The sequence below is a fragment of the Rhizophagus irregularis genome, chromosome 26 (assembly GCF_026210795.1).
Source record: "Rhizophagus irregularis chromosome 26, complete sequence".
NCBI classification, from domain to species: Eukaryota; Fungi; Glomeromycota; class Glomeromycetes; order Glomerales; family Glomeraceae; genus Rhizophagus; species Rhizophagus irregularis.
In genome coordinates, this window is record NC_089454.1 from 342163 (window position 1) to 359856 (window position 17694).

Genomic DNA, 17694 nt, shown 5'->3' on the forward strand with positions numbered 1-17694 from the left:
CAAAACTCTTTTATTTTTATTATAAAAAATTTGCATTATAATAAATAAAATAGAGGAAAAAATTAATTTTTAAGAGTATATAATTCAAATGTATAATAAAATTTTCATTAAGATTCTATATAAAGTTAAAAATCAAAATCCTACTGTTAAACATTAAAATTATATTAACAAAAGTTGTTTTTCTATTAAATTTTTATATAGCTACAATTAATTATATCAAAGTTGAGTGTAAAATTTTTTAAAATTTTGTGATTATCTTAAAATACAACTTTTGACAAATGGGTAATTTTTGATTTTCTAATATATAATTAATAAATAATAATAATTGCTGTACAATATATAATTTAAATTATTTTGAAAAAGATTTTATTAAAATTGCTTTATTTTTCATAAAATTAGATGAAAGTTGAAATTTTGGTAAAATTGCAGGCAAATTTGCCTGCAATTGCTTATGGTTTATTAGTAGATATAGAATTAATATAATTTATTTATTATTTTACTAATATAATAATAAAATTATTGGATAATAGTAGGATTTTTATGACAATTGTATGTATAAATAATTTAAAATGATATAATTTAAATAAATTTTGATTAAAATTTAAATAAGTTAATATATTTACATTTTATTATATAAATACTTTTAATACTTTTGAAAATCTTAAAAAAAAAAAAACTTCCTTCAATAAATTAAATTAAAAAAGTGATTTAATTTTTTTAATCACCTTATTTTTTAAACAAATTTTGAAAATCACCCTTCTCTTATTTTTTTTTATCAACTTCCTTTCAACTTTCCTCATTTTTTGTTTTTTCTAGGAATTTCACTTTTATTTAATTATAAATAGTCCATTAATTTTGCCGTGGTTTAACAAAGTTTAGTTGTTTTGTAAGACGAGAATTTACTCGTTTTGTTAAGCCTGATTGTAGATTATCAATGATTGGTTGTAGCTTTTTTGACAAGTCCTTCTTGGAAGATGCTATGGCATATTTTTGAATTGATAATACAAAATATGCTTTGGATTCTTTTGAAAAGTCTGATTCTGTGATTTCTTGAACCTGGTTGATAATTGACTCATCACCTAATTATAATAAATATATATATGGTTAATATGAAATTTTAAAAATATTTTTTCTTCTATCCCAATATAATTACCTATTTTTGTACTCTGAATTTTTTTCTTGATTTCAAATGCCAACTTTGACAAATTTTCGTCAACCTTTACTGGTTGTAATGTAGTTAATCTTTGATTTACCCTTTGAGATAATTTCATACGTCGACCAAGCCTTATATTACCAAAATCTTGAGCAACCTGACTCAAAATATCTAATCCGCTAGGTTCTGGCGGCGGTGATGTCATTAAATTTGACTTATTTAATAATGACAATTCTGCAGAATGTCCATTTACTGTTGCTTTCTGCTGTATTGACTCTCTTCTCAAGGAATCTAAAGAATTTGATTTTGTCTGATCTAATACATCCGAATTATTAAAAATTTTGTCAGTTGACACCCAACTCACAAAATCAGAATTCGAATATTGTGCTGGTTCAGTTTTCTTTAGCGTATTAATACCATTTAATGATTTATTGTCCGGAGTAACATTATATGATGCTTTTTGTATCATAGATTGTTCATAATTTGAATTAATAACACCGTTAGTTCCATTTACTGTAACTGTTGATAGATTATGTATATCATCTACTTCCATAACATCTGATAAGTTTGCCGGTGACATTTTATCAATTGGTGGTGTTGGTGGAGGTGTTATAGATTTAGTGCTATAATCGCGCATTTTACCGTTCGTTATTTTATTAATTTTAACTACCGGGATAGCCGGAATAGCCACTTCAAAAGGATTCCTTGGCAACATAGTATTTACGTGTATCTTCGTTATATTTGGTATTATTTGTCTTCCAGGAACTATTTTAAATGGTAAAACCTCATTTTTAATTGAACCGTTGAAAACAATTCCTGTAGGATTTGTTAATAACTTTGTTCGTCTTTCTGGAGACCATTTCGGTATCTTACGATGTGGAACTACCTTCTTATACTTAAAAATAAATAAATAAATAAATTAATTAATTAAATATACGAAACAAAATTAATAAAATAACGTGTTATTAAAATTTTTTGGATAAGTTCTTTTTTTTACATGAGAGAATATACTTACTTTATCAGGGTTTTTATAAGGATTCCCGTATGCCCGCTTATCAGGTACCTTATCATGATATATTTCGGGATCTCTTAGTTCTAGTTTGGATTTTTCTTTCACCACTGGTATATGATATCCCATAATATCAATAGGTAATGAATGTTTTGGATCTACAAATTAATTTTTTTAAAATAAAAAAAATTACATAAAATTTGTTAAAATCTGTCAAATAAGTGATGAGATATAAAAAAATTTTTTCTTTATCTACCGTATTCTATCATCGTTTCCATTATGTCAAATAATTCACATCTTTTGCTATCCGTTTTAGCTACTAACAAATCTGATTCGTTTATCTATATTTATCAAAATTTTTTAAATATTTTATTGAAAAGCTATTAAAAGAATTTATTTTATAAAAAAATATATATTTATATTACATACCTTTTTAGGTAATAATAAAGGATTGAAAAGATTCTATTATAAATAGAAATGAATAATAATCATCATTAACATGTACTCGTATCATCTAACGGAATTTATAACACGTACACAAACATACCAAACGATTGGAGACAGTTTCATCGATCAGTTGATTGAATCTGAGTTCTGCTTCTTTCGTGAGTTGTTTACACCAAGAATCATACCTCTCTAAATTTAACATTGGAAATATATTGCCATAAATTCCGTAATGCTTCAATGTATTAGAGAGTATCTTCATAAGAAAATAATAATTCATTAATCATATGAAAGCAAAAATTTTTTTTTAATCAAAAAAAAAAATAAAAGGTTTTTTTTTCGACTCTTTACCGAATAATAATACCATGGAATATTGTGCAGATATCGTTCAAACGCTTTTTTCCAATCCATCGGTGGTTCTACATACATATTATCTAAATTTCAGTTTATAGATTGGTCAGTTACGTGACTATTGTATGAAAATATATACGCTCAAAAAAAAAATTACGTGATCTCAATAACGAAGCTAACTCAATGTAGTTGTATGGAAGAAGAACAAGACATGCTTCTGTAGTATATTCATCTTTTTTGACGGCCGTTAAATAACCAAATGGTTGCCCAAGTACACTTTGATTTTGTCGTCCGCTATGTTCAACATAAACCTATAAACAAAAAATTTTATGATGTGTTGTGTATAATATTTAACACCATAAAAATCCGTTAATAATTTTCTACTTACGGGCCACTTAATTCCTATCTTTTGTTTTAATATTTCTCTGCTCAGGTCACAATCTGATAATGTATAAATATCGCGAGAAAAATGCGGCGGTAAATCAAACGTATCTGCACTCAATTGATCAGTCTTCCAAAATATGATTGTTGGTATCGATGGGCGTTTATGTTCATACTAACATACAATAAATAATTTAAAAACGAAATTATAACCAAATTACTAAGAAAATTGAATAATATATTTACTACTACTGTTTGGGAAAATCCCTTCATTGCATCAGGTTCAATCCAGTATTCTTCAGGAATTGGATAAGTTCCATTGATTTTATACGGATCGACATAGATATGAACAAAATGATTGATTCTCTCAGGAGACCCATCCACTAAACGAAAAGTATTAAATAATTATATCAATACACAATACAACAAAATTTAAAATTCGTTAATGAAAGTCTTATTCTTTAACCTTGTTCGACCAAATTTAAATGTACTCCACACGTCTTTTTCAATGGACGCATATGATTAAGTTTAGAAAGTGGGTATGGGTCATTTTTGATACCGCCAATGATATTATTAAATGCGTGAGCTATTTGTTCAAGCGTTTGAACTTTATATAATTGACCAAGCATTTTCATATTTATCCACTCCAACTGTCTCGGAAAATCGAACGAATTTGATTTCGAAAGATAAAAAGTATACAACCTTTGCTCCCATCGATATTTTTCTCTATATATATTAGAGCTTTTTTCTGAATCCTAATAAAATAATTTCAATATATTGATTGGTATATAAAATATGCTAAAAAAATTATATTTATTTACCGGATACATGAGTCCGTTATTTAACCAATCCAAATTATTTCCATCTGTAAACCAAAATATACAGGAAGTCTCATTGTGTTCTATGTAATTACCCTGAATTAAATTAAATATTAATTAATGACTCCGCAGTAAAAAGATTTTCACGTGATTAATCAAACACTTACTCTACAGAAAAAATCATGCCATCTACATATGCGACGGAAATTTAAATACTCGAAAACCGAGTCAAGCCCTGATCCGTAGAATGACGGATCTGGTTGTAATAACTCGAGTTGTTCAAATAATTTATATAGTTTATTTTCGTCCTTTTTGTATTCCCACTATAAATACAACGATTAAATTATATTACCTTCGTTCTTTTGAATTTATCTTAGGGAGAAAAAAACCTTACCTTTATACAGTATCCTTTTTTATCAGATGATACAAGAAGATATTTGGTACGATATTGATCTCGTCTTCCATTCATGTACTATTTATTTGAAGTATCAATGATGAGGATTCGTCAAATTTATATCATATATTTTGTGAAAATTTGTTTGAGTAAATATATAAATTTTTTTGCAATACATTTACCTCTAAAAAATTCCGAATTCCATTTTTAACAACATCCAACAAAGACAATCCGTCTTGAGTCTCATCATCACAAACGTCTATAACGAATGCTATAATCATCTTGAAACTGCTGCGCCATTAAATTTTAACAATTAAGTTTATATTTATATGATTAAGAATAAACCTTTTATTAAATTTATTTTAAATATTATAAATAAACGTTTAATACAACTCACATGATTTTATGCTATACCTTCTCGATTTAAAGAAAATGAAAGAACACGTGAAGGATCATAAATTATCAACCAATATTGCTGCGCCACAATAATTTTCCGCAGTATTATAGGACAAATTTATTAAATAAAATTTGCTGCGGTAGCAAAACTTACAAATCCCTTTTTTTTGCTCGAAATACTTAAGAATTTCAATGTAAGATAGTCACTGCTATTACCATAAATGGAATAAAAGAAGACAATATTAAAAAAATTTTTCTTCAAATAGCAAAACTACCTTAACCCATATTAATTGAACAAAAAGAATGTAAATGAAAGTTAGCTTCACTTTCTTAAGAAAATAAAACTACCTTCAGTCACCCAATACTTGCCTTATCCTCAAGGATAAGAATTTGGGTTTTACAAATTGAAGGAAAAAAGAAAACTCAAACCCCCCAAAGAAATCATACTGGCGCAAAACGTGTGCTTTTATATTTTCTAGATCTGCCCCTTGTACTACACAATCACGTGATATTATGCATTGTGTCATAAACTCATAAATTGGTTATTCATCAGTGGCTTTACGATCACATGACAGTATAATATTTGGTTAAGCCTTAAAGCAAAGAAAATCGAAAAGCCCTTATTATAAATAAAGCAATCGTCTTATCTTTAATTATTCACTTTAATTAGTAACACTTTTTTTTTTGTTCTTAAACAAACATGGTTGTTTTGTTGCAATAATTCTTATTAATTTAAATTTGTAAATAAACAATACATATATATCTACATGAGCAATCTCGACAAAATCACATCCCTCAAATTACAAAAATTAATAAATGTTCTTTGATAAGGATATTAAGCACCCTTGCACCTAAATTCAAAAAAATTAAAAAAAAAAATTGTATATATAGAGTCCGTTCTCTCTTCCCAAGAAGAAATTGTAATAAAAATAAACCAAAGAATTGATTGTAAAAGATATTAAATAAAAATATTACAAATAGTTTACGAATCTATAACGCTTATCCACCAACTTCTATTTCTTCCATCGGTACCATCTCATACCTATCTCTTTCCACATCAGCACTTGTTTTTGTTTTTACTGCTATACTACTACCACTAGCACCACTAGCCCCTTCTCCTATATCATCACTTAATGGAATTGGTTCCATCTCTTTTCTCATACAATAAATTTCACCACCAAAAATCATTATGCAACACGTTGTCACATTTAAAGCCCACCATATAAATGTTGTAGGTACATGACCAGAATAATAAGTAGTTATTAATAAATGAAAGAAATGCAAAGTCAAACTAAAATCTAAAACAAGTCTTGCTCGTTGTATAAGTCGTACGAGTATAAATATTCTAAGTATAAATTGAGATAGCGTTTAATAATGAATACAACAAACTTAAAATTAAATAAATATCGTTTTTTCTCGCATTAGGAAAACAAACTAAATACATTAGAAAGTCTAACTCACCCAACTACGGAATTTGCTATCCATGCGAACCCTATCGTCCATCCTAATACTGTATCTGCTCTAAACTCTCGATAGTCTAATAAGTGATCTAATGTTATATCAGTTCCTGTTATTAGAAGAGTGAAAAGTGTAATAATAGAGATAGAAGTATAATACAGAGTTTGCAAAGCAATAATCTAAATAAATATATATTGACAACATAATTAGTTTAAGAGGGTTCAATTTTCACCCGACTGTCTAGACTCCTATTTTACCTGAGAAATGATGAGAAGAGGATCCCAAACCGTTGTTCTAAATGTTTGAATCCTACGCATTGAAGAATGTATTCTATGAGAATAAGAAAAATAGGAAAAGAAAAATAAGAAGAAAAAATTTTAAATAAATTATTTTTTAAGCTGTGGCAGTGATAGTGGTATAATGCGCAGTTAATTTTTAACTTCAGTCATGTGAAATTTATATTTATAGACATTGGTAGATCAACTTGCAAGTAACAATAAACGTTAATCATATGATGCTTTATTAATTAATTTCATATTATTAGGGATAAACAAATAGACAATAGATCTTTACAAGGAATCGAAAACCATTAATTCTGTATCAAGTTTACGTAGGTTAGGCTTAATTGAATAAATAAATATAAGCGAAAAATATGAGTGTATGATTGTTATAAATTCAAACATTAAGAAAAAATTTTTTAATATTACATGTACCGTTTGAATAGTTTGCCTTTCCAAATTACGTTTTAGCTCTTGTTCCATTACACTCTTTTGATAACTATCCCAATCCACAGCAAAGATATCTTCTGAGACTTTTGCTTCAATCGATTGTGTACCGGTATTATCGTCTTCATCCAAATTGATTAGAGGTAACACTTCCACTGGAGTTACTTCAATATTTGTTTCAGATATTACTTCATGATTAACTTTAGAATCCGATTCAGGATTCACGTTAGGATTCGCTTCAACTTCAGAACTTATTTCAGTTACTTCGGGAGTTACTTTAGGATTTATCTCAGGGTTTATATTGGGAGTTACTTTGGGAACTTCGGATGCCACTTCAAGATCGACTACTTCAGTCTTTAATTCTTCATTCGTACTAATGATTTTATTATGGTTAATGATACTGATATTTAATTAATTCATAAAAATAAATAAATAAATATGTAAAAAACAAACCCTTTTGCAGTTAAATCACGAATGTTTATCGTGATCTGTAAAATAAAAGAATATATTATTATAAAATTTAAACAACGCTTCGAAGTTTGAATATTAAATTACCACATGTGGGTGTTCTGAATTAATAATTGTCTTTTGTTGTTCTTTTGGTGATTCTGATTTATTAATCTTTTGTGAAAATTCACATGTCGATACCTTAATTTAAAAAAACATGAATAAAGCGATATAAATAAAAAATGTGTTTAATGATTAAAAAAAAAGGTATAATTACTTCTTGAGTATTATTATTATTTAATTCGTTATTTATATTTAACGGCGAGACCTAAAATAAATTTAGTTAATGAAAAATAATTGAACTTTGGATTTCTTAAATATGTATGGATTAAAATTAAAAATATTTACTGGCGCTGTCGCGTTTTTTGCGTTTTTTGTATCCTTTTGATCAGATTGATCAGATTCGAGAGATTCATATTTGTCATGAGTCCATACTTGATCCGGCTCATTATTATTTATACTTTTCTGAAATACAATTAAAAAAATAATAATAATAATATAAAATATATAAGATCAAAAGAATAAAATTAGAATTTTAAGAATATTATAATTAAAGAAATGTTACTGGTTCATATTTAGTATGTGATCCATCGTCACTACTGGCGTATGAAGCAGATCTAGACTTTGGCGGACGATAAATGTTGTCTGTAGAATATTTACGAACCCTAGAGAAATTTTCCTTATGATTTTGATATTCACATTTTTCTCTGATATTCTCTTTAGTATAATCACAATCGCTTCCAGATGAAGTTGATGAGTTTCGAGGTTCTTCCGCAATTGGATTATCTTCTTCCCATTGATTACCTAATGAAATATTATTTAATTAAAAACAATTTTCATGATAAGCATTTAACATAACTCGAAAACTTACATTTATTCGATTCATCATCAGTACGATAATTACAATTACGATCTTGATAATCATCTTTAGAATTCGAATTTGGCATAGTATGACGACGATAAACATTTGGTCTATCATGATGTCTATTATCAAGCGTCCAGACGCCCCTTCCTCTTACACTTCGACCGCGTTGTGATTGAGACCATGATTCTCTTCTTGGTCTTTGAATTAATGAATCATTAATTTTATCGGGTTCTTCCTAAAAATTATTATTTATTAAAGGAAAGAAAAAAATTTTTTTTTTTTTAACTTGAGAAACCAATATTATTTCAAATTAACAAAAACTCACAGGAGTTTTTAGATTTAAAGCTGTCGCGTTCCAACTTCTAAACTGTTGTGGCTTCTTACGATACATATTCTCGTTTTGAAGAATGAAAAAGGTTTGAAGATATGATAGTGGGAATATTTTTGCTATTTATTGATTTTTTGGGGGATGAATATCGAGAGGGCCTTCTTTTAAGGGATAGTTTCACTAAATTAATGGTAATGAATTGTAGACAAAAAGTTCACAAGATCTATAACTTTTATCCATTAAAAGCAAAAACTAGCAATCAAACAAGAATATTGTAATACAATCAACGGTTATTGTTTTCAAAACCAGTTAGATTTTCATACTATTTTTGAAATTTAAACTACTGATGATAAGAGAAAAGCCATTTTCGGATATGATATTTTAATGCATGTATTAGTTACTATTTATTTATTTCAATTAAAAAAAATGTTAAACCCTTTCAGTTTAGTAATTTTTATTATTAGAACCTTTGTTTTTTTTTTTGTTTTATTTGTTATTGAATAACCAGGAGTAATTATGGTCGACAATCAAAAAATGATGCAATGTATTATCATTATCGATATTCACGTGATTTATTATTACATCCCGTATTAAAATTGAAGTAGGATCTAAAGTATTGGTATTCTTCATCATTTGAAAATAAAACATTTAATTTACATTTTGAGAACAGTGTTTAAATCTTAAATCTTCAAAATCATTCAATTATAAATATTAGAATCTTTGATATCAAAACGTAAATAATATTAAATCTTTGTAAATCTTCGATAAATTACAAACAGGTGAGTAAGTAGGATTTCACACTCTCTTTATAAAGGCTTGGTGGCCGCGTTATTGCTAAGCTTTCATTTTATTGGATCATGAAATTTTCACTGATAATCGAGGCTAACAATTTCCGTTGAGGCTTAATTTTTAGATTTTTAGTATAAGCCCAAAATTGAGTATCAAAAATACTTGAATTAAATCATTAAAAGGGGTTTCAATAAATATTATCACGTAAATTGTATTTAAATCATTTAATCAAATTATCCTTAAGATATCAGGACGCAAATGACGAGTGTATGCCTATGCAAACTTATGCAACTTACGCAAGCTTACGCCAAACATATTTTATACCATTTTCATGCTTTCATGCTTTTACTCTTTTAAAAAAAAGGGGGGTGGATAAAATATGGATCTTTTATAAATTTTATCACTTATCCAAAATTTGGGTGTTGAGTATTGACCAATCAAATTGTGAATTCTTTGAAATTTTTCTACGCAGGAAATGCTATTGTTTTATTTAACTTGTATCACATACTTTGATTAAAATAATCGTCAACAAAAGCTTTTGTTCAAATAACTTTTTTGGATAAAATACGCAATAAATTTACTTTTTAATACTTAATATGGTTAAAAAGTTGAAAACAAAAACCACTTTATGTTATGACTTTATTAAGATTTTATTGACAAAGAATCCATGTACTGTAAGTCATATATTAATCACGTGATAAATTAGAAATATTTATTTCATTACATGAAAATCTCTCTATTCTGACATTACGAGTTTACGTCATAAAAAACCTTTTGTTTCCCAAACTGGAATCGTTCTAGTGAGAGGAGGGTCCCTTCACTTAGAAAATACCCCATAGCTCTGCCCTAATTCCAAGATATTTGACATGGGGTACACCTCGTATCGAAATTTAAAAATGTCAAATTTTAAAAATTAGGTAACCATAAAAAAAGTGGGACACAGCATACACACACAGAGTATTGAAAAGTTTTTAAACTAGTGTAAAATATTTATGGTTAGATCAAATGAATATCAATATCTCTTTCATATTTTTATTACCTTTATTTGATACCGTGTCATCATGATTGACTTTATATTGGCTTTTAGATATATCTTATATTTTACATCGTTTTCAAATATAATGACGAATCTTCTTTTTTTTTGACCTTTGACAAGATTTAGACCAGTCTCTTTCTTTGGCCCATCTTTTAATCATACCTTCAGATTCCTAATGTGAAAATTACATACGCTGAAATATAACTTAAAATAGTTCCTTTTCTATATATTTCTTTTATAAATTTTACCTATATTCTTAATTGCCGCAAGTAGTGGCCATTTAAAACTCGTTTAATTTATGAAATTTTTATAAAATAGTGTATCAATTTGACATATAATAAACATATATATATACATATTTTTAATTTAACATTAAATTTGGTCTTTTATTATTTATAACAATAATAATAATAAATTTATTTGTTATATTATTAAATTACTAATAAGGTATTAGGATATTAATATAATTTTTATTAAATTTATATATATATAATTTGTATATTAATTCTAGTTAAAATTAATTACTAGTATATTTTACTAAAAATAAACAATTCTTTATTATTATAAAGGTTATTCTTTTTATATAATAATATATAAATTTATTTTATTTTAAGTTGTCAATATAAAAATTAAAAAGTTATTAAACAAACTTTCTATTGAAATAAAAAAAAAGTTGTTAATTATGCAAAATATATAGCAAAAAAATATATAGTAATAATCTTAATTTATTTAGTATAATTAAATATTGGATTAAAATAAATATAAATTGAATAATTAATAAAATAAATGATAAAAAAAAAAGGAAAATTAATAATTAAAATAATTAGTAACAATTATAATTTTAATACTTTTAATAAAAAATAATAATAGTATAGTAATTTTTATTCTTTTATTATCAAATTATCTTACAATATATTATTTACTATAGATATATTGAAAATAATAGCAATATATATTTTGTAAAAAAAAGATAAATCAGTTTAATACTTAATAATATCCGATATTCCATAGGATCATGTAAAGCAAAATTTTATAGTTATCTGATAGTATTTTATATGCAATATCAAATATAAAATTTATTTCATTATTATTTATACACGTAATAAAATTATATTTATATACATTATCAATTCTATAAGCTAATTAATGAAAGAAAGAAAATAGGTGATAAGATTATATTTTGTTAGACTATTAATAAACTATTTATACATGATCATTGAGGCCTTTCGGATATAAAATTTATCTAATAGAAAATGATTACATTATTTTTACTTATTACAAGAAAATGATTGGCTGAATAAGCCACTTCATGCCTTATTTTCAGCCAATCATTTACCTTCCATAAGTAAAAATAATGTTATTTACTCTTTTCCATCAGATAATAATATATTATATTTATGAATCAATTTATATGGAATACTAATTCTAACCAAAAAATTATAATTTTGGCTAGAATTAAAAAATACACATTTTTTTAAAAAAATTTCAATTTAAATAATAAATGTGTAAAACAAATCTAAATAAATACTAATTATACTAAAATTTTGAAAATTTAGCTAAAAAAAAATCTTTTTAAAACAAAAATTGTATTTTACTTTTTACTGTTAAAATTAAACTTTCCTGTTTTTCTTAAAAACTATTTAAATAACAGTTTTTTATAATTTAAGGAAAACTTATTTTACTTATAAATTTACATATAATAATGATATTTATATTATGAAAGGTCTTGTAGTCTTTACTCGCTTAGACTGAGAGAACGGAATCTCCTCTAAGAACGAGTATGCATGTATGATGTATAAACGCAAAAAGTACTCTCATAGCATAATAACTGCCTAACAGTATACACATGGGATCTTTGTAAGAAGATAACAAGTGGTTTAAAATTTATTAAATTAGATTAGAACTTTTGTATACACTTGTATGTATAATATAAATTATTTTTTTTCTAATAAAGTTTTAAATATGCTGCAGTCAGCAAAAAAAAAAGAAAGATATTTATATTATAAATATAATAATATCTTAAGAAAAAATGTATTTGTAACAGCCTGTTACATATCTTATTTGTAACATCCTTTTTTTATTTTTTTTTAATAATAAATTTAATATGTGTTTCACAAATAAAATTTTTATATGCAAAATTTAATTTGGAAAACTTTTACTTAATGTAATTAAGATAGTTTCATAGACAAAATTTTAAGTTATAAGCAGTTTCTTGAAATTTTTTAAAAAATTCTTTTCTCTTAGTTACACGACTGATCTTTTGTTTTTGTTTACATTACGCCTGATCTTAAATTTTAATTGGATAAAATTGGGGTTGTTACAAATAAGACGCGTAACAGGCTGTTACAATTAGATTTATCCATATTTTAATTAAAAATTTTAGAAATTCAAAAAATATTTTTATATATAGTAATAATCACTACTGGTAATATTTAGCAATATCCAAGAAAATTAAAGAATTGAAATTTTACCTTTAAAATTTCTTTTTAAAGACATTTAAAAAGCCAAAAATTTACAAAAAATAAAATTGAAATATTAGTTAACTGCTAACATTTTGTTTAAATAAAATAAAAAAATAGAATTTTAAAGTATTACTTTTAAAATTCTATCCAGAAGCTGAAAATCTAAAAAAAAATAAAAGAATATTAGAAACGTTTTTTTATAAAAATAAAAAAAACATGTTTTATAATAAAAAATTTATTATAAAAACTTATCATGTTAAAGTTTCAAAAATTTTAGAGTACAAGAACTTATAAAATAAAATAAAAAAATATTAGAAATATTCTTTAAAAAATAAAAAATATTGAAGTTTTGCAATAAAATTATTATGAAATTTATCATGTTAAAACTTTAATATTAGAATTTACAAATTAAATAAAAGAACATTAGAAATATTTTTTTATAAAATAAAAAAAAAATTTTTATTTTGCAACAAAAATCATTATAAAACTTACTATTTTGATTTTATTAAAGTACTAAAACTTATAAAAAAAAATGTTAACTACCATTTTGTTAAAACTTTACCTACTATTAAGATAAGTTTTCCTATAGCTTAAGATAAAGTTTATATATAAAACTCTTTAAAAATCCTACTATAAAAGGAAATTTTATGTTACATTGTTGTGATGTTTTCCTTTTAAGGCCAGACCAATTGGATAATGTGTTTAACGTAACATCTTGGCCAAAATTTAGAGGGGGGAGAGGTAAATAATCAACACCAAATTTTAAACACCATATAAAAAATTTTGATGGCTAGTATAAGTATAAAAAAAAATAATTTTAAATTTATAAAAATGTAAATATTTGTATTATTTATATTTGTAATTGAATAAATACTTAAAAGAAAATTAGTAAATTTATTTGCATTGCAGATTCGTAAAATTATATTATTCAGTTTGATTTATGATTTACTTGATTAATGCTACAATAAAATATTTATTGGTCGTACTTTTGTTTTTTAGTTTGTATTGGCATTTGATAAAAAAAATCCACCCAACTGTCTTGTACTACAATAAAATATTTATTGGTCATTGCTTTTTAGTTTTTAAACAGATAAGCATTCGATAAAAAAAATCCAGCCCTTTATCTTGGCAACCTGCATATAAAGAGAGTATTGATTTATATTTTTCCATTAGTGAATCCAGCTTGTCCTGTAAATCATCTATCTGTTGATCCACAATGGTAGCACCAATCAGAATGGACTTTTTGACAAGAATAGTAAGTAAATTCCATTGGTATTTTACAACAAATTTTCTCCTAAACAAACACTTTATCAAACAAGTTGTGATTCTGTGGAAAAACGGTAGATCCACATGTATAAGGCTAGTTTCTATAGTAGTTCAATCTCGCACCATCTTGTTCGCAGAAGCTGCCTCCCACTAAATAAGCAACGTACCTTTCGAACATTCATTACAAATTATGAATTCACGAACCTTAGGTATTAATATACAATCCTGATGGTCAATATTTCCGTACCAGTAGCAGTAATTTTTTTAGATGGTTGATGCTCATCAGTCGTAAGTTTATTATACACCATAGAAAAATTGGCATAATAATCAGAATCATGAGCTATATATTATTAGTTTAATATTCTGATTTGGTAATATTGAAATCAAATTAAATCGTACCTGCTGGCGTTGGGTCTGGAAGAAAATCAAGAGATTCAAAAACTTCTTGTGGTGTTCGTGGCATATTACAAATTTTACATTTAATGTTGCCACATTTTTTTATCTACTAAAACAATGTATTTTATACTACTCAAGTTAATGAATTTTAATGAATTGATGTTAATTAAAACTAAAATCAAATTATTGTAAATTTTGAATTCATAAACCTATAAATACATACTTGGAATGAATAAGTCTGAATTTGCCAATGTGTTTGAATAAAGTTTTGTAAATCAGAATATTGTTGAAGTATTGATTGTGTAGTTTCATCACAACGCAAAGTTGAATCAATTGAAATAATTGCCTACAATAAAAGATTATAATAAGCTATTTGAGTTTAACAAAAAAATTATTTAATTCTGAAATTACCTCAAAAAATCATGCAATTTCTTCATCATCTGCAGGACTTTTACATATAAAATTTTTGTTATCTAATACTAATCTTTCTGTTTGCCTATTTAGAAACTGCTGAATAGATTTAATTGAATTTCTAAGTTCACTTTCTAATTGTGAATTGTTTTTAGCAACTAAACGAATTTCTTCTAGTGTATTTTTTCTAGAAAACAAATCTTCTATTTCGCTACTCATCTGATCTCTAAGGAGAGCCACGCCTTGTAAATCAAGATTTAAAATTGACATTATTCTTTCAGCTGGATTTGTCCAACTTTGTGCTGGGGCTGTTCTCATTGCTATTAACATATCAAAATTATCACGAATAAACAAACACAGAAGAGACACTTAAACAGATCCATAAGTTGTTCGATGGTCAGGCCCTCCATCAGTATAAAGACACATGATAGGTGGAATTTCAGTAGAATTAAGATAGTAATCAGAAAGTGTAAAAAAGAATTTTGTGGAATGGCAAATTCCAGAACTAGATTCAAAAACTGTTTTTGTATGAAGTATAGACTTTTCCATGATAAAATGATTCTGAAATGGAGGCAGGTATCTTACATAAAAGTATTACTGAAGGTGTCAAGGATAATTTTGTAAAGTCATGATCACTTGCTGCCAAAATTGTGTTATCAGATATCAATGATTTCCTATTATGAACTCCAGTTGAGGTAGCAACTTCTTCACCAATTGCTACTTTGTGCTTGTCATTAGCATAAATAAATACTGTGTACTTTTGATACTTAATAGCAAATTCACGTAAATAACGAAAATATCCAGCACAATAATGACTGTCTGAATGATCTTTTCTTAACAGACGTTCTTGAACTTTATATCTGATATTAAATTTTCCAGTATAATTAATTGCTGAATGTGCTAGAGTATTTTTTGGAGTGAATTGAACATGAATCCATTCATCACTAGGAATGTTGATTTCTAAAGGAAGAGGATTTCCAAGCCTGGTTTGCAATCAGGATATTATTGATTCTTGCAAATCTCTAATTGAAAGAACTATTGGCATATAAAGAGTAGAACCATGACACCTATAGGACCCCAGACATCACATATATAACTCACATTTGAGTTTTAGCAAATTCAATCAAAATTAGGTTAAACTCATAATTTTAGAAAGAGCAAATTGATTGAAAATTAATTAATAGTCATAATTATGAGTTTTAGCAAATTGTATTGATTTTACAAAGTCATATTTTATATTTGAGCAAATTGGTACTTTTTTTTAAATTTAACCTATCCTTTGTTTTTAACTTTATAAATAATATTTTTAAAAATTTTAGTTTCGGGGTCCGGGTCATATTTTGGCCAAAATTAAGTATAATTCCGGCCAAAATTAAGCATAATGCGGGCCAAAAACCGTCCGTTTAGTTTCGCAACATTTTATTTTTTAATAATTATTTATTTAATTTATTATTTTTATTAATTATTATTTTATCTATAATCTACATATTTTAATTATAAAAATTGGCAGTTTAATTTATATTAATCATTTATTTTTTTATTGATAATAAAAAAAAAGATTATTAACTCATATTTTGAGTTTTAGCAAATTAGTATAGATTTGAAATGTGATAATTTGATTTTTAGCAAATTAGGTCTATTTTAGCAGGAGCAAAAAGTACTTAAATTCATGCAGATCAGTTATGAGTTATATATGCGATGTCTGGGGTCCTGTTTTACTACTATAGCCATAATTAAAAAAAAAAATTTATTTTCAATATTTTTTGTAATATATTAATTAATATTGAAAATTAATTATTTTTAAAAATTTTTACTATAAAATTATAATACTAATGATAAATTAAAAAATTTTAAATTTTAAAAGGTATTTAGAGAAAATTAAAGTTTATCAATTTATAAGTAATATTAGTTTTATAACAAATAAAAAGTTTATTATAAAAATATTATATATGTAAATAATAAAATTTATAATTTTAAATGTATTTTTTTTTTTTTTGCAAGATAGTGTAATTTGTGAATTTATTAATTATATAAAATACAGAAAATTCTGTTACATATATAATTAATTTGTTTAAAACTCCAAACCGATCCTCCATCTATAAGATTGCTTTCGTGCTCTACCATCACCCTATGAAATTTTCCTATATCCTTCCATAGTAGCTATCAGATTATATAGGATTATTATAATCACATAGTTTTAGTAAATGCTTTTACTACCCTCTAAACAAAAAGAATTATTATATTTGTATTTATACAACTTGATATTATTATATATCTTTCAAATTACTCTATTTCCTTTTTTAATAAATTGATTTATATATTATCTTGTTTTTTCTAAAACAACTGACTACTGTTCATTATGCTTGAAAATTTTTCTTCCTTTCAAATCATATACACCACCCTTTATTTGCTGGGTTGAAATTCTCTCATATATAATACGTTATTGTGCTAATATTTTTTTTCTTAAGTCTTGCTTTTTGATTCCTTTTGTATATTCGCATTCTG

The 17694-nt window shown here is 25.4% G+C and overlaps 2 protein-coding genes across 3 annotated transcripts; both read right to left on the bottom strand.

The window, feature by feature from the left end:
- Nucleotides 1-849: 849 nt before the first annotated feature.
- OCT59_017239 (uncharacterized protein) lies at nt 850-4831 on the bottom strand (the record flags this gene model as incomplete). Its single annotated transcript, XM_066137362.1, has 15 exons — nt 850-1079; nt 1154-2048; nt 2169-2320; nt 2419-2503; nt 2592-2624; nt 2710-2862; nt 2958-3040; nt 3115-3268; nt 3346-3513; nt 3585-3721; nt 3805-4093; nt 4160-4252; nt 4324-4479; nt 4551-4628; nt 4733-4831. The coding sequence occupies 15 exons, from the start codon at nt 4829-4831 to the stop codon at nt 850-852; spliced, it is 2805 nt and encodes a 934-aa protein (XP_066003956.1).
- Nucleotides 4832-5945: 1114 nt separating this feature from the next.
- OCT59_017240 (uncharacterized protein) lies at nt 5946-8892 on the bottom strand (the record flags this gene model as incomplete). 2 transcript variants are annotated; one of them, XM_066137363.1, is made up of 12 exons in its annotated part: nt 5946-6291; nt 6408-6583; nt 6662-6734; nt 6978-7024; nt 7118-7502; nt 7583-7617; nt 7685-7777; nt 7854-7904; nt 7985-8101; nt 8202-8440; nt 8508-8736; nt 8827-8892. In XM_066137363.1, the coding sequence occupies 12 exons, from the start codon at nt 8890-8892 to the stop codon at nt 5946-5948; spliced, it is 1857 nt and encodes a 618-aa protein (XP_066003957.1). The 2 variants fall into 2 exon arrangements, with proteins under 2 accessions (XP_066003957.1, XP_025175121.1); XM_025318889.2 differs by lacking the exons at nt 5946-6291; nt 6408-6583; nt 6662-6734 and having other exon boundaries at nt 6896-7024.
- Between the last annotated feature and the right edge of the window lie 8802 nt (nt 8893-17694).